General features: G+C 37.9%; 1 protein-coding gene across 3 annotated transcripts in view; it reads left to right on the forward strand.

The window, feature by feature from the left end:
* The first annotated feature begins 12,501 nt into the window (after positions 1 to 12,501).
* TLL1 (tolloid like 1) overlaps positions 12,502 to 25,573 on the forward strand; it is a 149,214-nt gene continuing 136,142 nt past the window's right edge. For 2 of the 3 annotated variants that reach the window (XM_062614148.1, XM_062614061.1), the window contains exon 1: positions 12,524 to 12,557. Coding sequence is in view for 1 of the 3 variants with exons in the window: in XM_062614225.1 (XP_062470209.1) it covers positions 12,524 to 12,557 (34 nt within the window). In the remaining 2 variants the exon portion in view is untranslated. Of the gene's footprint in view, positions 12,558 to 25,573 lie in introns of all 3 variants that reach the window. The other variant, XM_062614225.1, reaches the window with a different exon arrangement.

Consider the following 25,573-nt stretch of genomic DNA (forward strand, 5'->3'; position numbering starts at 1 on the left):
CAAGGTGCTTTGGTTATGTGGAAACACTACAGTTGTCTAGAGGTAGATTACAGCAACAGCTGGCTAAGTTATTTTGCTAAACTACTTACTAGTTTGAAGGTATTTAATTTAAATTTATTTTGGGCATCTCTGTGTTGGAACACAGAAAACACCAGGGACAAAAACATATTAATAAACTCTACAGTTATTTTGCTGTTTCTAGAGGCATGCATGAGCACTGAACACTTTGACAAAGGGGTCTCCCACAAACCCCTTCTGAGACAAGCTTTGGATTTTGGTACTAAGATGACTTGCTCAGACTTTTTCCTTATGTAAGTGTGTGTGTTACTCTCTAATGAAGTGTGAAATCTCACTGACAGTATAAGAAAGTCATGAGGAATCCATCATATGTAATAAAGACAGGGCTCCTGACTGCAAGAATATATCAGTACAACAGCAATATAGCAAGAAGACGCAGATGTGATTTGGTACAGAGTCAGGGTAGCTGCAGGGGACTCAGCTATTTAGGTCATGAGAAGAACAAGAATATTGCTCTAGGTAAACAGGACCTTAATCTCTTTCCAGTTAATGACAAAGTTACTTTGATGCACAGGCAATGCCTATGTGGGGAAATTATACATTACAGTCCATCTTACCTACTTGTGTACACTCCTACAAGTTTTGTTCGTTCGTAAACAGCTGAATGGTCCCATTGTAGTTGCCACTATGGGAAAGAGCATGTGTGAGTTAATTAGAACAAGCTTTGTAAGCCTCAGCTCCTATTGCTGTTGCTGCTGTAAATCAAACAACAAAATATTGTTTTTAAAAGTATTGGTGAGTCAATATTTCAAGTGAATTTAATGAAATCTTTTTTTTTTTTTTTTAATAACGTATTTTGTCTTTTTTCTGTAAAGAAAGTATATGTCTTTGTAGTTCTCTGTGAATTCTAGCAAGGATCCTAGGGAAAACTAAGATTGTGTTAAATAAATACCCATTTAGAAGAAACCATAGGGAGCCCAGCAACACATATCATCCAGCACCACAACATCCATCATATCACTACCACCATCAGTTAGTGATTCTCACTACCTAATACTTCAAGACATTTTCATCAGTTTTTTTTCTTCCTTTTGTTTAAAAATCAGTCTAAAACTAAATTTTGTTGCCCTTAAAAACCTCTAAAAAATATAAAGAAAATTTAAGAGGACCTTGGAACACACAATAATATCCAAAACAGTGTCAATTTTTAAAACTGCTGCATTCAAATAAAAGCTGAAACATGTAGGAACTGAAGTATTAACCACTTTAAGATCACTTATCTGAAAAGGAAAAGGACTCTGCTTCAGGGTAACAGCTGCTTTTGCTTTGATGTCTACATATTTTTCATAGCTTGGGGAAAGATTTTATTGTTTTTTGCTGTAAAAATTTGGTAGGTGGGCAGCCAACAAGTAGCTCTTGGACTGGTGCAGTGTCAGAACCAAGGTGTACTCATCTGCTAAGATACAGTAAGCCCATTTTAAAGCACAGGCCAAAGCAATGCCAAAGCTATGGTACAATGTAAGAACAAATGTGGAAAGAAGATGTGAAATAGATAGAAAATGAACACTGAAGCAGTATAAAATAAATGCTGAAATTTAACTTTTAATTAAAGCCAGAGAATAAAATGTGGCTGTGATTTGACAAAAGTACAGCTAGAATAGCACTAAAGTGAAAAATGCTTCTTTAGCATCTCAGGTTTAGCTTATGGCATAGGTTAGCCTGCAAATTAGTTTGTGAAAGTAACAGTTAATCTTGTAGTCTAAATTTAAAAAGCATTTGTTTGACAGATCTAGATATACTGAGAGGCATTGGGAAACCTTTTTCTGAATGTGAGTGCTTTATCAGGAAAACCTATACTGTCCCATGCTGTGATAGGAAAGCAGATAAGGTGTTTGCCATCTGTTCTGAAGGTCCTGAGTTTAATTCTCCATGGGAGTTAGTACATGGTGCTGGTAGGAGGGAAGGAATTCATTTGGGAAACTTTATCTTTCCTTTGGAGAAAAAAAAACCAACATAATTACATAATATTATTTTAATAAGAACAGATTTCAACTCACTTCTTGGTATTCTTGAGGCTGCCCAGTGAATTCTAAACTAATGGTTCTTGTAAAAAATAAATGACTATAGCAGACAATCATATTTATCAAAAGTGCCCTTTTATTTTATTTAGGCTTGAAATCAATGTATAAAGAGCCTATTTATAGGATATTCATGTTCCAAAATTTTACATATGTACTACTTTCTAGAACTTGATGTCACTATGATTAAGATCCATTCATATAAAAAATATTCTTATGTCTGAAGGACAAAGAGCACATTGGTGACATACAGCAACCACGATATTCTTTAAAATATTTTTTAATTTTACATTTTCCCCAAGTAGCAAACAAATTTTCAAGCAGTTGGTTAAAAGAGCTCTTTACTCCTGTTACTTTCCTTCCAAATAACAAACAAATGTAGGGCACTATATTAATCAAGTCTTTTCTTTCTTATCTTTCCCTACCAAAGACATTTTAAACAGATGATCATAGATGTCAGTCATTTAGGGCTACCACCTGCTGAGTTCTTCAAGTGGGTCATGTAAGGTTTCAGTTAAAGCTGTGCCAAAGACCCTGTTTTCTTAATATATTTCTATCATTATCATTGTGTGCACAGACATATCTTTATGAAATACATATATGTAATAGAGATTTTGCATCCAGCACTGGCTGGATGTTTCGGAGGCTTTTTTATAGCAACATTCTTCTTTTTCAGTGAAAGTTAACAGAGCCAGAAAGGCTGATTAGTATAAAGTGAAGCTGAATCTTTAACAACTGGTTCTCCCTACTCTCCAGTCTTAGATTTTCATGACTTTTGTCTGTGGTATATGACCCCGTAAGAGACTCTGTCTTGCATATTGATCTTTTCTGACAAGACACCTTCAGAAGAGAGGCAGGAAAGCAATGTGGATGAGTTCTTGTAAGAATGGGAAATGCAATTGCAAAGCCCTCCAAGTCCAGAATTACACAGCTGTTTCTTTCAAGCTGGGAATACTGAGATCAAAGGAGCCCTGCACTGTTAAATGGGCTGTCTGGAGAGAGGGAAGGAGACAGTGAGGACAGAGGGATGCAAGCAAGAATTATGAGTCTGCTGTTCTTGCTGACAGGGGCAGATGGGAGACATGGACATAAATCCCAGGGGGTACAATATGAAGCAACTGAAGTGCTTCCCCAGCTCCTGGGGAATGGTAAACCACAGGGAATGATAGACAATGAACAGGTATAGGGCTGTTTTAAAGTTCTCTTTTCTTGTAGATACTTCAAATTGGGTGTTGCTTTGATCCAAGGAGGCTGCCAGGTGCCAGTGGCATAGCTCCTACAGGGACCAGGAACTAAGCTTAAGTCACCAGCAGCTGGACAGCTGTCACTGGTAGCAGCATATATACATATCTGCAGCATATATATGTATCCGCAGATATAGCATTGTGTAATAGAGAGGTATTCATCTGGTTTCCTTACACTATATTTTAAATTAAGAAATTCTGTCTATTTCCTAGGGTTCATGTGTGCATAGTGGCTGAAAATTCATCACTTTAACAAGATATTAAAAAAATTGGAATGACTTTTTAAGGTGTGTTTACAATGAAGTAACTTTTTGATATTATTTCTGTTGGTTTGGATAGTAAATAAAGAATAATAGTTTGGTGATTGTAACAGTATTCAGGTTTACTAAGCTATTGTTTACATTAAAAAAAATAAATGTCCAGATTCTTACTGTTAAAAGGCATAAACTGAAATAAGGGACCAATGACCTTATAGTCCAAAAGCAAGATCTGTTCTTGTAATCACAAGTTTGGATAGAAAGACCTTCCAGAAGCCAAGAAACCTGTGTTTTGGTTCTCTTCTGGATTTACAGTCATGGGATTTATGATTCTAACTTATTTAAATACTTTTAAAAATTTTCCCTTTGACTATTAAAAAATGTGATTAAGGGCCAAATACACTCAAAGTTTAGAAATGTCCCTAAGTCTCTTTGATTTCAAGGTAAATTGAAGGCCTAGAGGATTTTTAAAATTCATTTAAACACCTAGTTCAGCTCAAAAACTGAAGCCCAAGTTTCAAACTTGTGACAAAGTTGTATATAACAAATTAATGCAAACATTATGGACCTGGACCTTTGGATAGTTTCACATCTATAACATTAACTACTTCTTAATGCTGAATATAGTTGCTTTTGAGCAACTTTTGATGACACATATATTAGTGCCACTGGGACTTTTTTATTTTTTTTAAAAGCATGCCTTTCACTTTATTTCAGTGAATAACAGGGTAACAATACAATTTGTTTAAGTCAGCAGAATAAGTAACATAATGAACTTACTTAAATATTCATTTTCAATAATTAGGTTTTCAGCCCATTATCAATTCTCTTATGTGCTCTGCCAGTATGGAACTTTATGAATTAAATAAATAGTAATAATTTAATTTGCAATATATTTCAATATAGTATTACTGTAACATGAGATTGAAAAGCTGTGATGTAATTTGCATAACTCAAGAAAAAAAAAATTACTTAAATCAGATTGCCAAGCACCTTTACATACATTGCTTTAATCTGTACAGTTAAGGAAGGCAAGGGATTAGGCAGTAGAGGGAAGTTGTGGTGGTGTGGGTAGTGTACCTGTGTGTGCACATTTGCAGCTACACTCATAGATGGATTTATTTACACTTTCTTTCATGGTTGATGAGTGTGAAAGCAGGATGTAACTAAACAATACTACAGCTGCCTGAAGATGAGACGGGCAGACTGACTGCACAGTTTGGATGTGGAATGACTTGAAAATTTTCATATTAAAATTTTAATTTAAGTGGCTTTAAATATGAAAGCAGGTAGTGATGGCAAGAATCTTTGGTGATCTGTTTTCAGGCAGGGTTTTCAGGAGTAGCCACTGCCAGGTACTATCCATAAGTCCCAACTCATCAATTGGATCCAATATGACAAATATTTTTAATTATATTGAACATTTCTGAAACAGTCAGGTTTTTTTTTGTCTGTACACATAAGAAAGCTAGCTTGAGAAGTTCAGGAAAGAGATGGTCCTCCTGTAAGTCTGAATGCTTGCATGCTTACCTGGGGTGTATGAAGAGGGTCTACATTCCCCTCTCAGACTTGTAAGAAGAAAGTTTTCCCATCTTCCAGTCAAGTGCCTTAAGTCTGGGTCTGTCAGGCATTTCAAAATTAAGGTCTTCTAGGAAAACATATCAAGTCAATAGGAGGAATGATTCTATAGTTGTGTTATAGTATGAATAATACCTTATAAAAAATGAAATATTTGATCTGTTTCAGTTCTGTCTCTGGACTGATGTCAGACCATTTGTCCCTTGATCCCCAACTCATCTTGCATGACCTTTTAAATAACAGCAAAAGAATACTGGTAGTCCTCCAGTTTTCTGACATTGACTCAAGATATTAAAAAGTTTCAGTCAGAATATAAAAACAATCAATCAGTTGAAAGCCTTTCAGAAAGTCTTTTGGGAGTCCTGCATGGAAATTTAAAAATATTTAACTCTACATAGCATACACTTTTTTGACATACTGTGTAATTACTGGTCCACTCTGAAGAAGTTCATTCTCCCTGTAAAATGGACTATCTCATCTTTCTTTCCAGATAGAAAACAGCAATGCTCCAAATAAGCCTTTTATCCACATGTGCTATTAAACATTTTATTTTTGCTTTAGTCACTGCCAAATATGCATACTTTCTTGATCTTCTCAGTTTTCTCTATCAATTTTATCTAGGTTAATAATTTTAATTTATAAGGTTTATTTATCTTTCTCCTAAACGTAGTACTTTTCTAAATCACAGTGCAGCAGCTTTGTGTAGAAGTATGGGAACTGCCTGAAAACCTGGTGGTTGCAATACCTTCCTGGAAGAGTGGGGCCCTCTTCTGAATCAGACTCACCAAGCACATGATCTGCAAGTAACTTTCAGCTATCATCAGATATAGCCAATCCTATAGCTACAGCAGTTTCTGGATGCACTGGTTAGCCATCTCCCCAGTTAATCTCTGCCTAAAAGTCCCAGCATATAAAGCAGAAGGCCAAAACAGAACAGGTTTGGTTGGCAAATCACTGTGATATTTGGACTGGAAACCTACCTAGGAGATGAACCCTCCCCCCTGCTGACAGTCACTTGCAAGATATTGCTTGACACCAATACTCACACATTTCATTCTGCAGAGTTGAGCCTTTGCCTTCCTAAATTGTCTCCTGCAGTCTGCTCTCCCTCTCAATCATGTGCCTTTTCATGCAGTGACTCCAATATATTTATAGTTAACTTCTTTTGTGCTATTCTGTTCTATACAGTGGGTCAATGAGGAGTTTTGAATTTACTGGAAATAGTGTACACATTTCAGCATGACATTTACAGGAAAGGATGTTCAGCACATTTAGGCCTTCATCCACGCTGAAACCAAAGAGAGGAAACGATATGACATCCATGATTTCCTTGTGAGCTCTGGTACTATCAATTACTGCTCAGATGAAATATGTCCTGGTGTCAACCTTTTAATCCAAATCACATTATTGTTCTCTGGTTTATGGTAACAAAATAAAACCAAGACAGGAAGTACCCAAGATAATAGTGGTATGAGTGCATACCATACTATATCAAAGAAAAGTCTTTGTTGAACATGCAGAATGAACAGTGATTTTGGTGGTTTTCTAAAAACAGGCATTGATAGCATATGATAAAGCTAGAGACAGTGTTTCATTTGGTGGGATCAGTAAGTGCTTTACCAAGGAAGAAAGGAGACAGCAAATGAATGCATTTTACGGTAGAGCTGGGTTTAAACAACAGCTCTGTAGTTTATCGGTTTGTGCCATGTGGCCCCTTTCTGGAACTTTCTTCAGATGCTCCAGACAGCTGTGTTCTCAAGTATCCTCACATATTGATGACAGTTTGCATTGATTTGGGGTGGAGCAGATAGAGACCAGGACCCCAACCAGGGCTTGTGACAGCCTGCATTATATAGAAGGAAGAAGTCCAGAAAAAGATAGTTGTTGGATATGAAATAGAAGTCATCAAAAGAAACTTGATGCAGTAAGGTTTTACATATTTACAGTTACAGACCTAATTGGAAAAGAACACAAACACACTATCTTGCCCTGTCAGTTACAGAGCTGTATTTTGGACGTTGTCTAAACGTATACTTCTGCCAGGAAAAAAATGAGCTCAAATCTACCATGTATTGTTGTGCTGTTGTATTTTCAGGTTTTATGTTAGGATTTGATTGCAAGTTTGTAGTTTTATTATTCTCTTTTTATTACTTGAGACAGTGAAGGGGGTGAGGTGTTTGCACTGAAAACTTCTGATGTCTAGTTGCTAGGATACCACTTATTATTTTTCAAGTCTTTTGTCAAGGAAAATGGAATAAAATACTAATTTTATTTTTTTTTTTATTCTAGCATGGATTTTGCTTCAAAACGTGATCATGAAAAGTGGTGAAAATTTCTCTATATCCTGCTTTTTTATTGACTTGCTAAAGCTCTTTGAACAGTTCAAACTCAGTAGCTGAACATAAAACAATAGCTACGTTTTAGCCAAAAGTCAATTGTTTGTTGCAATTTATGTTTGGCAGAATGACTCTAAGAGCAGGACCATAGAGCCCTGGAGGACTGTGCAAGCAAGGCAGGGGGTGGCCCCCACAGGTAGCCGGAGACCGGACCTGGGAGGAGAATGTGGAGGAAGCTGTGGGGGGCTAACCAATACTGTTGTGCCAAGAAGGAGTGGCTGAATACCACTCCTATATATGCGTGAACTGCGTCACAAATAAAGTAGAAGTTGCTTATCACCCATATTGGGTTGGCCTGTCTGCTTCTCCTCTCCGCTTACATTTATGTTTGGCAGACTACATTTTGCTATATGAAAAATAATGTGCTCTATCCTGTTTGTACTTTCTAGGACCTTCTAACACTCAAATGTACACTGTATAAGTCCCAGACATGCATATCAAAATTCATGCATCCATTTTTGAAGTACTGAATAACTTCAGGAGAAGAGCTTACAATTTGTGCGCCTTTAACAGATATTTATAATATTAAAATAATACCTGTGAATAAAATTTTTCCATTAATTTAAATGAGAACGATGAGTTGAAGGGATAAATTAAATGTTTTTATAATTGACAAAATAAGTATAAACAAACATGACCATGATATAAAATCTGTTATGTTTCAATATAGGTCAAAGTAATAAAACCATAGAATGGTTTAGGTTGGAAAGGCCCTTAAAGATCATCGAGTTCAAGCCCCCTGACATGGGCAGGGACATTTCTCACTTGTTAGGGTTGCTCAAAGCCCCATCCAACTGGCCTTGAACACCTCCAGTGAGGAGGTATCCCCAACTTCTCTGAGCAACCTGTTCCAGTGTTTTGCCACTCCCACTGTAAAATATCTCTTTCTTACATCCAATGTAAATCTACCTTCTTTCAGTTTAAAACTGCCACCCCTTGTCTTGTCACTAGAGACCCTGGTAAAAAAGTCTCTCTCCATCTTTCTCATAAGCTCCCTTTTCATACTGAAAAATAAAGTCTCCCTGGAGCCTGCTATTCTCCAGGCTCTGCTGTCTTCAGAGGAGAAGTACTCCAGCCCTCAGATAATTTTTGTGGCCTTCCTCTGGACCTGCTACTAATAAAGGTAGTCCACTTTCTTCCAAAAAACCCCCACATTTTATTCTGATTCATTCACCATTACAACATCTTCTGTGCTTTATGCATAAATAATTTTTGAACTGTTTCAGCATTGTATTTAATTTAAGATTGTGTGAGTGCTTTCTAACTAGAATTATTACTTGGAAATTCTCCCAAGAGCAGCCTCTGCAACAGAAAGAGGACCAGAAAATACCTGTTCTTTAGAGATTTTAGTCCTATCTTATCAGAAAAATCTTTCAGTAAGTCCAGCAGTGGTGAAGCTGATCATTCTTCTTGCTCTAGGGCAAATCTCTGCATGAAAAGAGATATCGCTCCCAATCTGCTACACCACATTAATTAACTCGTTTCATGCCCTGAATGTTTTTGAAAAGTCCCTATAAAGGGGTCCATTTAGCCCTGCCTGAATGAATTACTGAATGTATACTTACAAATTTTGGTCAACTTCTCACTTAGAAAGCTCCGAGTGCTTTGCTATGTATCTTAGTTTTTAGTGAAAATATGTGAAAATATGCTACTAGTTTAGAAACCGTCCACTGAAGTAATGAAGAGATGTAAAACTGCTACGATAAGCATACTTATCCAACCAGAATAACTTATTTTATGTAAGCAGTCAAATCTTGCATCTTTAATGTTTAAGAGCTGAATTAAGGTTGGATTTTCTAGTATTTGTATAGCTGTACAAATCATGACAGCACTTTGTGCACTTGGTGCCTAACATTTAGAGCACGTTATCAGGGGACTGTGTCTAAGCTTATATATCCTGCCTGAATGTGTTTCATAGAGGTTGAGAGGGTCAGCTTCTGAATCTCTGAGGAACTTTGGAACAACAAAATTTCATGCAATGATAGGTCAGCATGGGAGTGGAGCTACTTCATGACTATCTACATCTGCCTATGCTCACCTAGGAGAGTACAGCAAGCAACATTGGGGGTGCAGAGTACCCCAGTGTTGTACTACCATTACTCCAAGATGATGTGTATCAACTGTGTATATGTGTATAACTGTGTTGCTGGATGCAATTTCTTGTTATAACAAGGGAAACATAGATTTTTGGCATAACTGTGTTTGACTCTCTCTCACAATGCATCTGTACTGCTCTGCAAGCTCAGTGCATTTGAAGTGCACTGTCACATGGCACCCATAAGTTCAGTGATATTCTCTCATACTGAGTTTTCCGATTGCTTTATATTTTTTGTTCTTAAGTAGGGAAAAGAAGCCAAAACACAACTGAGATTATGATTATTATTTGTGTCAGAAGTGATCCAAGACATGATCATGCTTTCTGATGTGCAAGACTGTATGGCACTCTGAGAAGAGGTGTCCTGGCAAAACTCATGAAACAGCACCCTAGTATGCCCCAAGGTTCAACTGTTTACGCACCTTGCTTCACCATCTGTGCCACATCGCTTTGTTGTGTTGCTGTGCTAGTTACCACCTTTGCTTCACCTGAGATAAACTGTGTAGAAATTGATGAAAGTCTTCCTACTTTGCTTCACAAGAATATGATGAGCTTTAACTAGATAAGCTTTAACTAGATAACTTTAAATTTTAACTAGATAAGCTTTAACTAGATAACCTTGCTTGCAAGGTGTTCTGTGGCTCAAGATGAAAAAGATCTTTTACAAATGCAAAACAGTAATATACCTTTATTCACTGAAACCTTCAGTTGTGACTGCCTGAAGTTACAGTAGCAGCTTGTATTTATATGATTTATATGTGGACATTTAAACAAGGCATTATGTTCAGTATTGCTGGACATTATTCTTTACTTAATAGAACACTGCAGCTGTGTACAGTCTTCACACTCTCAGCCTCAGAGACCTTTGTTGAAAGTCTGTGATGTGCTTGTAAGGTGCAAAATAGAGCTCACTGCCTAAGGGAAAGAGGGGTCTTGAGTGCTTTCTGGGTCTTCCCAGTTCAGAGGCTCTCAAAGGACTAAAGGCATCCTTAGACTTAGAAATGGGTCTTGGAAGTGGAGTTCTAAGTACATATGATGGAAAAACCTCCAGGAGTGAGGAACAAAAGTTCTACATCCTTTATGCTCTGTTAACTCTTGTTCCCAACATTAATGAGTTCAACTAGAGTTGAAGAACTCGTTCAACATTTCAGTCCCCAGAAGTTTACATTTCAACAAACATAAAATATGAACAAAGGAGACAAACAAAAAAGAACAGAGAAAGGAAGGATATGGCTTCAAACAAATGAAGCCAATATAAGTTAAAATACAACTAAAGAAAGAGAGGAAGAGTAAATCCTTTAAATAAGCAATATTAGCCACAAAGCCCCAAATGAATATGGGAAAAAAAAAAAAAGAACGAATGGGAATTATGTATAGACGCTCCCACCCTCCGCTGGAGATTGCAAACTACTGAATATGCTGAGGCTCTGCAGCCCCTCTTTTCTTAACTACAACTCCAACACTGACCAACACAGGGCACTTGAAATGCCCTGAGTGCACTAATAGGCATTAACGGTCCTGGGTAGCCTCACCTGGGACCCTTGTCCACCCACCCTCTGCCCACTGGGCCTTGGGGCTCCATTTAAGCTCAGACCTGAGCATTTAGTTTTTTTTCTGAGCTACACTGGATCTATTTGTCTGCTTCCCTGTCCCTTCCCCCCTCTCTGGACCTTGGATTTGCATTGCAGGTAGTTGGTTGTTAGCCTTATCTATTGGATGAACTCTTCTGATTCATGCTGTACTGGAGTGCCTCTATAGTCCCTGTTCTACCCATGGTGTCCATGTGCTGTTGGACTGTACCCTGGCCTTTGCTGGGGTTGCACTGGGCTCCTGGCATGGTCCCCTTTGCAGAGCAGCCCTGCTTGTGCTGCTCCCTCACAGCACTAAGGGTAGAAGGCCTGGCATGCTGAGACAGAAACATGAGGCAGGACAGTCCTAAATCTGTTTCTCTAGTGCTCCAAGAGAAAGTGTTCTCAAGGTCTAGAATTTCAGGGAGGAGGGGTGTTTTTCAGAATGATCTCTCTTGCTGTGGGCTGGCTGTCAGGACTTGCAGAAGATCCTGCTCTGGGAAAGAGTCAAAGAATAAGGAACACCCTCGTGTGGTTCAGGCTTTCAGCTTGAAAACAAGTAGTACATGTACCAGAGAGCTGTGCTGGCGGAGGGAGGGCTGGTGTCCATTTTATGAGAGATTTGGAAGCTTAATGCTTTTTAACTAGAACTCTTACAAAAAGCTAAATTTTCTTCAGAACGAAATTACCATTCCCTGCCTGACTTGACAGAGCACTCGGCAGACGAATGGCAAGGCTGGGAGCAGAATCTGCAGGATCTATGTGTTTGTCAGGTAGACTGGTGGCCTGAGGAATATGGATAGATTCATCAGTATCCTTCTGGAGCGAGCATGCATGTGAGCTGGTGGGAATCAGAAGGCAGGATTTGAAAATAGTTTAATCTGGCAGAATTTCATTAGCATTGAAACATCTGTGGAAAAAATGTCAATATTAATGGAAAGGCATATTGAGAATAAAAAAATGTTCAATCAAAATATCAGTGTTGCTGGTTTCCCCTCCAGTTGGATCTATTGGTAGCTCTCCTTGCATACCATACAGTAGTGTTTGATACGTTTCCATGTGGCTGCCTTTTTGGCTTGGGGTTTTTGGTTATTTAAATGTCTTTGCTCAGAACTCTTGATGTTTATATTCCGAAAACAATATTAAAATAACTTGTAGTCTTAATCACTTAAATAGAATTAAGACTGTTGGGGCCATTATAGTTCAATCCTCATGTCCATTATGAGATAGTCTTTAATTCCATGATCTCATTGTTTCCCCACAGGACCCTGCCTCATTTAGCGTGCAGGATGAACAGTGCTTGGAATGAATCAGCACAACACAGTGAAAGAGTCTGTTGTTTGTAAGCCTCATCTCAATTGTTGAGGAAGTTGGGATATGTGTTTTGAATGAGTTGAGATGTCAAGAAAAGAAAGGATGGTCTTGTAGCTGAGGAAATGTATATTGCCTTAGAGAATGAGTATCTGCCAAGAAAAAAATATTGTGAGGTCCTGTTCTGGGGGAGAAGAAGGAAAAACCTTTCCAAAGGCATCCATTAACTGTGAACACCCAATTTTCCTATAAATGAGGGCATGGGTCCACATTCCATACTACCAATATCAAACAAAACGTTGAATTCGGTGGGCACTGCTCATTTTTGCACATTGAGGAAAATGTGTGCAGTCACAATGAAGAGCTGTGTTGTAAGGCAGTTTTATAAATGCATCTTGTGCTTTCAATACTTCATATTCTGTGCTCTTGTATCTATTTGATGTATTAGTAACAAAGTTATCTCTATACACACATCTAACAGTTAACTGTTAAATAGAAAACTATAAAAAGTGACCAAGAGTAAGTCAGTCTTTGGTGTATATGGATATGAAATACTAGTGCAAGCTACCTTACTACTTAATTATAGGTTTCCTAATTTATGATGACAGTTTGTATTTATCTTTGATGCTCAGCTGTATATCCTACTGCAAACTGGCTGTGAAGGAGTTGTTGTCTTTGCAATCTTTTGAAATAATCTATTATTTTCAATTGTAAGGTATTCTTTTAAAATCAGGGCCCAAATGAAACTTGTGCATCAGCTCCCATGTATTCAAACTTGCACCTAGTCTGGTTCACATGTAACTCACTGTGGCTGTCCCTTCCATTTTAACACCTATTTTAAGGCATCAGTTTAGCCAGTGCAACAGTGATGTGGCAGGGACTATTTTTTCCTTATTCTAGAGAAAGTAGAAGTAATCCAGTTGGCCTCTGTTCCTGCATAACTATTATTTCATAAGGGCCTAATCAATAAAGAGTAAGATCCATAACGTACTTAGAAGTTGGACTGCAAATACCAATCTGCTCAGATTAATTATTGCTAAAATTTGAATATTTTTTCTCTAAATCTTAGTAAGGTAATACCAAAAAAACAATTTTTATTTTTATTTTTTAATCTCTGACACCTACAGATTCTATCACCTTCAGTAATACAAACAGGGTCTCTATGCCACAGCTCATAGGGGGTTCTCAACTTTCCGAGAGAGTACTGGTTTATAGTCCCCATGTTTTGAAGTACCTGAACTAAAAACCACTGAAGAAAGCAACCGGAGATTTACAAAATTTTACTCTCATTTTCTAAGTGGTTGATCACTTAGCAAATACTCCCATTTTCTCTTCAACTATTATATAATGAAATGTAATAAACGATGAACACATTAGTAGTCTAAAAATACTTCTTTGCATGTGAGCATTTATCCAATCTGTCCTTATACTGCATTTTAGCAGTTTGTTTTAAGGATCTAAACATCAAAAAGTTTTCTTTTCAGTGAAAGCTTGGATTTTGGATTTGGTGTTTCTTACAGCAAAGGGAAGGGTACAAAGGAGATTATTCTAACAGTTCTGCTGAATTGTATTTTTTAGAGCCATAAAATTTTATCTTGATTTTAAGTAGCTATTCATCATAGAAACTAGGTAAAATCATAAACCCATATCGGATGTTTTTACTTGAATTTTTATTCACAGTAATCAACCCTAGTCCAGGATAATAATGACTGAGCTTTATGAGAATATTCCACGGTTCAGAAGGGTCCGGATGTGGCTGTGATTGTGAGCATGGAAGTGTGTGTACTCAGCACGGATGGGAAGGGGAATATTGCTGTCACCGCAGTGCAAGCACCCTAAGCCACAGAGGAGTCAATCCAGCTGAGTTAAGTGAGGCTTCCAGCCAGGGGTGCTCTCACAGAAGCACTGTCGTGCTGTGTGGTACGTTGTAAGATGTAGCTTAAATCAGACTCCTCCAAAGCCAAGGATGTTGTGTTTAGAGAGTAGAAAATTACTTTGAGATAGCCAGAGTAGGCCAGTTAAGTCATAGAGCTTATTCTGTCAGGCTTATGCTTTAAGAAAAAGAAACTCTGAACCTTCCAATAATCTTGTGATTCTTGTGTTAGAATCAAACTACAGTCTGGTGGGGGGGGGAGGAAAGAGTGTAAGTGTAATTTAGGGCTTTGTCTATCTCATCTCCAGCTTCTCTTATTTAGTAAGAGTAATAATTACAGGTCATTTCAAATAGTCAGAGCTGTCTGTTTCCTTAAATCTTTCATTGGATAGACTCTGAGAAGTCTTACTTTGATTTTTCCTATTTCCTGTATCAACTATAGCAATCTGATGTAATTCAGGTGGAGGGCATTATTTCTAAATCTGTCACAACAATAGAACTATGTTCAAATAAATGAATGCAAAAATAATACTTAACCTTTTTGGCCTAGTGTTACCCAGAGATGTAAAAGCAGAGACTCTGACAGATCAAGTGACATCAGCTTTTCCTTAACACTAATATTAGTAGCAAGTCTGGGGATGATCAGATCTCTTTGTATGCAAAGGGCTATAAATACTCTCTTTGTTTATTCTGCAGCCCAAGGGCAAATCTATGATACAGACAAGATTCTGCAGCCACAGAGTTATAGAAAATGCAGCATTCTGCTGTGCCATTAATAGGAGCCTCTATGTACTTTTAAGATGACCTAAAAATAAGACAGTGTAGTGCCTCTGTTTTACAGACAAATTTATTAGCGACATGGTGAGAGAGGGTGAGAGAAGATAAAAAGTATATGTAAACAAATCATCAGAAGCAACATTTTCTAAAGAGTGTTATGCAAATATGCAGATAAAATTTGTACTTAAGTAAATGTTCAATGGGAAATCCACATCTAAATAAAAATGCTGTAACTTTAAAATGTTGGTTGTGAGCCAGCCAACACTGAGAAGTCTCTGTGACCAAGGTGCTTGTCACTTGTAGTGAAGGATAATTTTGGCGTAAATAGATTCTGAGACTACTATTGCAAAAAGCCCTCTCATCTGTTCCATTTTCACTTACAAACTTACAGCTGTCGGCTATGGGCAGTTTTAGTTGTAAGTAGCACTTGGCTTCATCAATAGATAATGCTATAGCATTGATGACAAACCTTGATTCCGACCTGTAATGCGAATGAAAGAGATTGAGCTATTGGGATCTCCTTGGGCCTTGGACTCCATCATAGTCTTAGACCAAGCAAACAGGTTGTATGTTTCCGTTTGGGATTTATTCCTTCATTATTCCTCCTGCATGGCTGTGTCAGAATCTCTCTCATAATTCTGATGTCTGTCTTTATCAGTTTGTAGCCATTTTCTTTTTTTCTTGTGTTGATGTTATTTTTGTTATGTAATTAATTTTTCTCACTACTTGTATAGGAAGCTAACATATCCCTTTACATGGTTTGAAGTGGTCTCTTAATAGCCTCCTGGAGGAGCTCTCCATTCCTTTGATCAAAAGAATGGTCAAGCTTATATTCAAATAGTATATGCACTTAAAGTTATAATACTGTCATCAATATCAATGTTGCTACCCTTTTTTTTTTTTTCGCTGGAAAGACCTTGCCTCATTGATGCTTGGATTGAATTTCTTTTTCATGCATATAGGAGGCTGATAATCGTTTTGTTTGACTATTTAATCCATATCTCTCATTGATCACACTTTATGCCTGAGATCCCAGAAGGAATTCTTGTTGTTACCCTTTATTTATGACCTTGTACTCTGTACAATTTATTTTTATCCAATTACTATGACTTTGGCTCCCAAGGTCATTCACTTCTAGTATGATAGTACAGTTCCCTTCTGCATGGATAATTCACCTCAGTAGTGTATTATCAACAGATCTCAGTGGCACACTTTTATTTTTCATGGCTAAGTTTATGAATGAAAGCATGGCACAGCATTTGCCCTACGGTGGCTCTTTGAGGACTCCACCTAGAAAATTATAAGGACTTATTCCGGTCCACTATTCCTCTATAGTCTGTGTAAAGAAAGGAGACCGACAGGTTTTTTAGCATCACTGAATTGTTGCTCCTTGCAACATTTGAGAAACGTTTGTGTTACATGAACCTTGTGTTTATACAGAAAACAACTGGAATGGAATAAAAAGGTATTAAAACTGCAAACAGGTGCACAGGAAAACAATGTAGGTTTTTCTGTGCATTTACTATAGGTGCCCCTACAGAATATAGCATTAAATCTCTTGGTCTGAAATGGGTGTTAAAAGACAAACTGACAGCAGAGAAATTATCTTTCATTTAGAGAATGACAAGTCTCTTTCTTCTTTCTTTGAGAAGAAAAAAATACAGTTCTTGCCAACAATATAAAGCAATGCTGACACCTACAGAGAATGTATGTAAATATCAACTTAGAATTTGCATTCTCCATGAGAATTTCTAGAATTATTTGGTAAAAGAACAAGCAATTTAAAGCAAGCTCTTATAACTGTTAACAAAAATTAAATCTTTATCTTCTGTTTGGGTCATTCCTTGGTAAATCAGTTAAATGTTGAACATAAAACACATGCTTGAAAAATTATATATTTACTTTCAGTAATGTACACTTCCGATTGCATTAAAATATTTTTTTCTACAAATTCATTCATACAGCTGTAGATGACTCAATAGCTATAAACCAAGCCATCACCATGATGTACATTACTGCACAGAACCAGGTTTACTGCCTCTGATGGGCTGTTTCTTCTCTCTCCCTTGCTGTGACACAACACGATAACAGTAGTATTACTGGGGTTTGCAACTTCTGTGTTCAGGCAAACAGGCCTATAAAAACTTCTGTGTAATAGATTGCCCATATGTGGAGCAAAGTTAATGAAAAATTAGCCTAGCATATTGAGGAGAGATTACATAGAGACATAGCTCTTTTCTTGAGTGTTTGCTCATCGATGTGCTATTATGGGTTATGCAATAACAATGCAGTATTAAACAATAATATGACACTGGTACAGGAAGGTGGACTCCTTGCCTTCTAAGCATATGATAAGTATTCTAAATACATAGAAGAACTATCAATGAATTCTCTGCACTAGTCATTTTCTCAGAGGTCACTTGTGGGTTTGACAGTACCTTGCTTAAAATGGTGATTTCACAAAGTGACCAGGGGCTAGGAGGCACTAAGCCGTTTAAAAGAAGCTTTGGAAAAATGGCAGATGGTAATTGCGGGCTTGCCCGATAGTCATGTTATCCACAGTCCTGTTACGCAGACGTCTGGTAGAATTTCAAACATCTGAAAGAATTTTAGCTCCCAAAGAAAATCGTTTGAGAAAGTTCAAAGTAGGTTTCCGGATCTGAACTGCTGGAAGTCTTGGAAATCTTTAATTTTGGTTCTAGGTATGGCTTGGACCAGACTCCTGAGCAAATATGTTTCCTACAGGAAGACTGAATGACTAGAAAGCTTGCCTTTGAGCTTAGGGGTCTTTTAAACATAGCTACAAATCAGAAGGCAACACTTTTCACTGAAGGCAAGTCACAATTACTTTGCTGTAAAAGGCTGAATGAAAAGCCCTTATTCTGGACCTCTACAGCTTCTTCAGAAATGAATCTGTCAAAAGATATGTGTCTTTGAAAAACAAGCACATTTCATATCCTGGAATCTTTTCATCTGAGATAAAGTGCTTTACCAGTCAGCTTGTCAAGATCTTTCAATTGAAAAAGGAAACTATTTAGACTAATTAATATTGTGATTCTCCAAAAGAAAAAAAAAAGCACATTAAAGTTTTGGCATGTCTATTTTTAGCATTAGGTAGAATTATTTGCATGTTTTATAATAATTATATGAATGAAACCAGCAAACTTCTCGTTTCATACTGTAACTGTGTCCCTAAAAGTGTGTGTATACTAAGTGCATCAACTAGATTGATATATAATATTATGTGTATATACTAGCACATATTCTGATGCATGTATATGAATACTGACTTGATCTTAGTTGAGGGAACTGAACCAAATAAAAAAATACCGTTTCCTCTTCAATAATTGCATGTTTACATTTTCAGCTTTTTATTCATGTATGTGTTTAGATCAGCATCAATCGTTGTTTTAAACACCATTGTTCTGGTGGCTCTGAGCATGATGACAACAGCAAAAAGCTTGGCTTGCAATGTCAAATGCTGTGAGACTGACTTCTCACCAATGTTTCCTAACACCAGCAGGCAGGCAAATATTGTTTCCTTGCTGGTCGTTGTTATTTGCAAAGGCTTAGGCCTTACATGTACGCAGTTATGTGGAAAAGCACGCTGAGGAGTACCTGGCAATTTTCTTTCTTTTGGTAATATGCAGGAGATGGGTGCTGTCTCTCACCTTTCCCTCCCGTGCCATGAGAGTTTACACAAACAGCAGCATTTTGTGAAATTGCAATACAGTCAGCACGTTGTTCCAATGTAACCAAAGGCAATGCATTCGGACGCTTTATTGTAGCCTTTCAGTTGCTTAATGGGGGAAACGGAAATCCCTGGAGGTGCGTTTTGGCCTGACCTGGAAATAGTCGGTGCCTGGCAGGAATGGGCCGGAGGCCACAGCGCCAGCCCGGGAGCGGAGCGAGGCCGCGGGGATGGGCGGCAGCTGCCCGGCCGCCCTGGGCCCTCACTAGGGGTCGCAGGATGCCAGAAAATCGCAACCTCCTCGGAAGGGCAAGGATGCTGGACCCGGCATGTCATCCCCCGGCTGCGGCTCACCCTTGGGGAACACGACTGTGTTCCCCTCTCTCTTGGGGTGCTGGTCGCTTGCTAAAACCGGGGTTTGTTCGGGACACGAGGCTTGAGTCTGGGAAGAGGGCAGCATCTATCTATTATTAAATATGTGTAACCTGTAAGAAAGGCCTAATGCTGGTACAGGTGGGATTATTTTTGTTGCCGTGCTTAACCTGGATAATAACTAGAGACTTGGCCAGGCAGCATTTTCTACTTTATGCTCATTAAATGCTCACTGTTGAAAATTAATACTAAATCTTATTTGTAAGTACTAGTCTCTTCTTCCACAGTGAACTGACTGAGCTGCTATTGGTGTGTCAGCACTTCTCTAGCAAACTATTTTACTAACTTAACTATGTCTTCAGCCTCTGCAGGCCTACCTTAAAAATGTAGGCTACATCAAGAATATGCCCTGTGAAAGTGCCAATACTGAAATACAATCACAGGTTGGGTTTCAGAGGCCAGCTTTCTCATCTAGTTTGCTACTTTTTCAACCAAACCTCAGGCATGTTCCAGTGTCTTTATTTCCCAAGCAGACAAATATTCTGTTACTCTGGTGACAGTGAGGATGAAGTTAGAGAAAGAAATGTAACAAGCAGTGACAACAAAATATCCAAATTTACTGATGGAGACAATTGGCAAACTGAACAGTTCATTGAAGTCAATGGAATTTGAATGAGTAACAAACTCATTACAAATACATCAGGCAGACATATTCCGAGTCAACTGAAATATGCAAATAATCAAAATTGTATTCAATAAATAGTCTGACATTTGACACCAATTGAAATAATTTCTGGATAAGAATAAAAATGAACAGACGGCATCAGTTTCTAAAGAGAGCTGAGTAACAATGGCTTTCAGCATATTTATATATACATTCAGGGAGAAGAAAACAGGCTTGGGAAGGAGCAGTTGCAGTAGAAGAGCTTTTCACAAATTGGAGACCATCTGAATCATACAGAAGTCATGAGCTATTACTTCAGTACCATTAAATTAAACCAGGAAGATTTCTGTTTTCACCGTTAGCATTTTTTTTCAAAATACCAGGGTTTATGTTACAATTTTTTTCTAAGGATTTTGGTAACGTGTCTTGCTGCATTTATCTGTGATGTCTGTCCTGCATACCACTATTCATGTCACTTGCTGAAAAAGATGCATATGGTAGACTGAGGGATATTTTTTTTAGTTGTTGGGAAGTGCAATTTTTCAATAAATAAATGCACAGGCACACAAGTACTTTAAAAGATCATACCTGTTATGACAGTTCTACATCATAATAAAAACAAGTACAAACATACACCTTAATTTTTATGCTCTGTACTTTAAGATTCTGCGTTGTTTATATGTGCAGTGTTTTAAGTCTGAACCCATAAAGGCTTCAGTGCCTAATCTGAAAAGGGCACTCCTGCCAGCACATGGGAAACCCAAACGTAGGTGCCTGAAGTGTGTATTGTAAATTTGGGTCTTCAGATATGAACCACCTATAGAAAATCTATACTGCTTTTACAGTGAGACTGGACTCTGTATATGCAACACAGAACTTTGTATGTGTAAGTGGTGCCTGGGACCTCTTTCACCCTTTTCATGGAAGGATGAAAATTTTGTGTAGATGGTGGTTCCATATTCTAGTTTAATTTTGGAAGTGTTTTGATCTCAGATTTTAGTTCAGGTCCTTTATACTGTGAATGTGTGTATGTGTGTATGTGCACACACTTGCCCAAAACTATCTCTGATTAGTCATTGTGACATCTCTAATATTGCAAATTGTATAGGTTTGAGGGGTGGGAGCAAAAAATGAGTTGCAAGGGCTTGGTGTGCTGAAGGAGAACTGTACTGAAATGGCTGCAAGTTGAGCTCAAATTGTAATGCATATGTATAATCTGTATATATGTGTGATTACTGCAAAATGCATTACTGAGAGCAAATATTGATTGGTGTTTGCACAAAACTATCACCTTGGTGCGTGAAAAATAATCCATCTTTAAAGTACAATATAATCATAGAATCCTCCAGACAGAGGTTAATTATTGTTGAATGATGCATCAGTGTCTTCTTTCAAAAGAAGCTTATGCTGCATAGTCTAGGAAAATGTTCTATTGTAGTAAAGAATTGGTAACAAGCAGGGTACAAATAATTTTTGAGAAAGCTGGATAATGTGGATGCAATTAAGTTAGTTTTGCAATAGACATTTATGATCTTATGCCACTGATGTTTAGAAAATGTACTAGCTAAGCCACCTTAGGTATCAGGTACCTAAGGGGTTTTTTGGATAGCTGTACCATAAAATTCAGTGGATATACTACCTGTATCAATGAACTATATGTTAGACAATGTTGAAATGGATAGAAGTTTTCTGCTGTTTGGAGAACTTATTTAAATGTTACCATGAATAAAAAGAAGGCCCATAACTACAGCACAATATTGCTATAATTGACAATGCTTTCATCATAGTTTCTTGCTGCTTTCTGTAAAACAATTGCCATTCTTCTGCCTGGGAGTTGGTGATACACCTTAATTTATTTTCAATGATCCGGTATTAGAAAAATACATGGTGTGTATGTAAAAACCCCAGTTAGGGCAAGGTTCCTCTATTTCCTTTGATTCCTTATCTCCAATCTCAGTGTTACATGTTTTCTGCAGTAAGCAACAGGGGTTATTATAACTGATAAATTACAATGTAAACTAAACCAGAGGTTTTTCATCTATGTGGCGTATGACTCAAAACAGTGAATCCTGTTCTGCAAGGGGCTGAGCTGTTTCACCTTGTAGGAATGAATGGGAGATCAAAATGCTCAACAGTCACTCAAGATTGGGCTCATTAGAGGCTTTCTTCTGTCAAAAATCAGCCACTTACTCCCAGCTATGTGACAGTATGCTGAAGACTGGAGGGTAAGATTAACCCTCTACACCTAGTCAGTCTAATAACAAATGTCACTTCTAGTCTATCAGCAACGTGTTTTCATACATGAAGGGTGGACAGGTCTGGAAGCAGTAATATTTTTGTTACAGTTTATTAAACTTACATTATCATATAATTGACAAAGTAACTATGTTCACCAGCTACAATGTTCACCATTCATTGTCCAGAATGATGACTGATTAGTGATCCTGCTCAGCTCCTATGCAAGTCAAATGCAGGTTTGCTGTCAGCTTTGACAAGGAGCAGCCTCTTACAAAGTTGAGAATTGAATTCTGAATGCTTTACCAACTTGTAAAAATAAACTACAAAGTTCAAAACAAACAGCTTTTAGCTGCCTTTTTTTTTTTTTTTTGCATGCTAGACAATAAAGTAAACCAAATAAAATCAAGTTGGAAAACACTGAGATGTCAGTTTTTCATCTGGCAGTCTCTATCTTCTGAAGAACTGCAAGCTAAGCTCTGCTAAGCTCAAAGCCCATAGACTTTGGTTTTTAATTAAGAAGAGGGCAGAGAGCCTCCTAATACTTGGAATGCAGCTCGTTTCAGACAAGTGAATATTTAATATGACCTCCTATAGTAACCTCTTATGCCTTCTAGCTTTGAACATTGTTTTAACAATTAAGCTTTTCTTGCCTTGTGTTTAAATAGCTGTCCGCAGCTACTGCAAATTGATTTATTGCTTGATGGGGATCAGGGATGCTGAGCAAACACAGAACAGTTTCTAATTTAAGTAGTCCATCACTGGTTTTGTTGTTGTTGCTTGATTACTTGTTTTAACATCACTGTGTGTTCTCAATGTAGTTTTATGCTCTTCTGTGGGGTTTGGAGTGTTAAAAATGGAGAGGGTGTAACACACATGATGTTATAAACAGAGTGTGGTTGGGTATCTAATATTAAATTCCCTGACGTTGTCTGCTGATACATGTTGTTACGGTTTATTAAGTTGCTTATATGCCTTTGCTTAATTATAAAGATGTAATATGATATTTCCATGCTAGGTATCTGCTGATTTTGAATTTTAATTTTTTTTGTTCAATCTTTCTTTTAGACCATTAGCTTAAATTACTCAGGTATTTGAAACTTAACCTTGCAAATATACGGGTTTTCTCCTAATAAAAATTATAGCAGTGTTTTTGGAAGGGCTTCATATGCCCAGCATGTAGGAAATTTAGTTAAATCTTGAGCAGAACAGAAAGGAGGAGGATGTCAGCCCTTATGTCAAGGGTTATGTCCTTTTTCTCCTTTAAACATTACTGTGGACTTAAACATCACCTTAGTCAGCCTTGAACACATGCAGTTTCAGCAGCTCTCTTACATGAGTGTCTCACCTGCAATGACACTTTTAATGATCATTTTGATCTGTGCCTTGCTTGAATCTGAAACTTCATTGAGATGCAGTGATGATTTCACATGCTTAATGCACCTCATCTGTACCTATGGGAATAGGAGGGGAAGGCTGTCTGACCTGAATAAATGGCGAAGAAGAACTGATCTTGCAGTGTGCTAAAGTTGGCACAAAACTCCTGAGAAACTGTGTGATGTGATTAGGAGAAATTAGCAGTGGGAATGGAAGATATTTTTCTGGGGACAATAAAATTGTTTGCATAAGGAAACTGGGCCTGAGGAGTAACAGAATGAAAGGGAAGAGGTAGCTGGAGGATTGCAGACAAACTGCCTGAACAACAACATAAGGGCTGGAGCTAGGATAACTCTGTAACTGGGAAATAAGGTCAAGGAACAAGGTGGTGCATACCTGGAGTAAATAACAGATAAAGAAGGTGAATGTCAACATAACTAGAAGTTAAATCAGGTGAGAAAAGGATCAACTGGATAACGGGAGTGAAAACAAAACAACAGAAAAACAGCCCTGTGTAGCTGAAGATAAATCTGAGTATGAGGAGTCCAAGAATACGATTAAAGAAAAGTGCAACTAGGACAGCTGGAACAGGGATGAGAATCAAACACTAGCATTAACTAGATAAGAAAAACAAACCTGGGATGAACAGCCAAGAATGGAGAGGGTATGAAGACAGGTTAGAAATAACAAACCAAGATAAGGCAAAAACATGGACATGAGAAGCAAGCAGATGGGAGTGTGCTATTAAAAAACACCCTCTTCCAGAACTTGGAAGGGATCCCAAGATTTGCTGTCCCTCTTCTGCCAGCAATCACTGTGAAATCCAGTGGTGAAGAGTCGCACAGCTTTTCAAATGCTGGGCCAAACGCAGGACTACCTATTCATGCTAACTGCATGGAGGAGCAGAAGATTCAAAGTGGTGCATGGATTCTGTGGGAGTCATGGAATGGGTTGCCCAAGGAAGTTGTGAATGCTCCATCACTGGCAGTGTTCAAAGCCAGATTGGACAGAGCCTTGGGTGACATGGTTTAGTGTGGACCTTAAGATCATCGAGTTCCAACCCTCCCTGCCATCAACTCGATGATCTTAAGGTCCTTTCCAACCCTAACTATTCTATGATTCTACGATTAATGATGGGGCTGTTGCTGGCAGGAGGCTGGTCAGGTTTACTCTAGAAGCTGAAGGGAAGTATTGAAGAAGAGGAATTATGGGAAGAGGAAATGGTGTCTGAAGTCTTTCGAGAGCTGAACAGCTTGAAATTTGAGTTTTACCCTTGCCTCTGCTGCAGAGTTCCATGAAAAAGCTGGTTCAAGGCTTTTAAATTACAGTTCTTGCTAATTATTTGCTGCTCATTTTCAGATACCTGAAAACTTTGGGGTTTGATTGGAAGTAGTTTTGGATGCTCAGTGAGTAAGATTACTTCAACTGGAACTAGGCCTTGAAGAAACAGGGTTTTCTATAGTGCCAAGTCCTGACAGGTCCACAAGGTATCAAACCAGGCAATCAGTAACTGTTTCCCATGTGTAGTAGTCATAATATCCCCTCATCTGAGGGGTATATTATGAAACTAAACTAATTAATATTACTGAAGCACAGGGATACTGCAGTAATAAGCCCCATAAAAAGCCCAAGAGAAAATTAATAACTGTATGCAGAGTAGGATCTGAGTGTGTAATGAATAAAGCATGGGGCATGCATTCAAGACTAAAACACAAAACATAACATTGAAGGGGTTCTTGTTAACTAAGCGCAAAGGTCTGTAGAAACAAAATGTGAACATGCAGTGAATGGCTTTCATAATACGTAAGTAGACAGGAGAAAAAACATAGAAATAAAGCTTCACAGGTGAGCTCTCTGCTGTTAAGATCATGAGTGCTTCAAAAGTTTATGTAGTTTACTTAACCGTGATTATGTACATGCCTGTTTATTACTGTAAACAGTCTGCCACAATGCACTTTCATCTTCAGTATCTCCCTACAGAATAACAATCTGGGGAACTGGGAACTACTTAAACACAGTTTCAGGTATTTCAGAAGTGG

This window comes from Pezoporus occidentalis, unplaced genomic scaffold (genome assembly GCF_034315485.1).
Source record: "Pezoporus occidentalis ecotype Australia unplaced genomic scaffold, CSIRO_AGI_Poc_V1 ctg1, whole genome shotgun sequence".
Classification (NCBI taxonomy): Eukaryota; Metazoa; Chordata; class Aves; order Psittaciformes; family Psittacidae; genus Pezoporus; species Pezoporus occidentalis.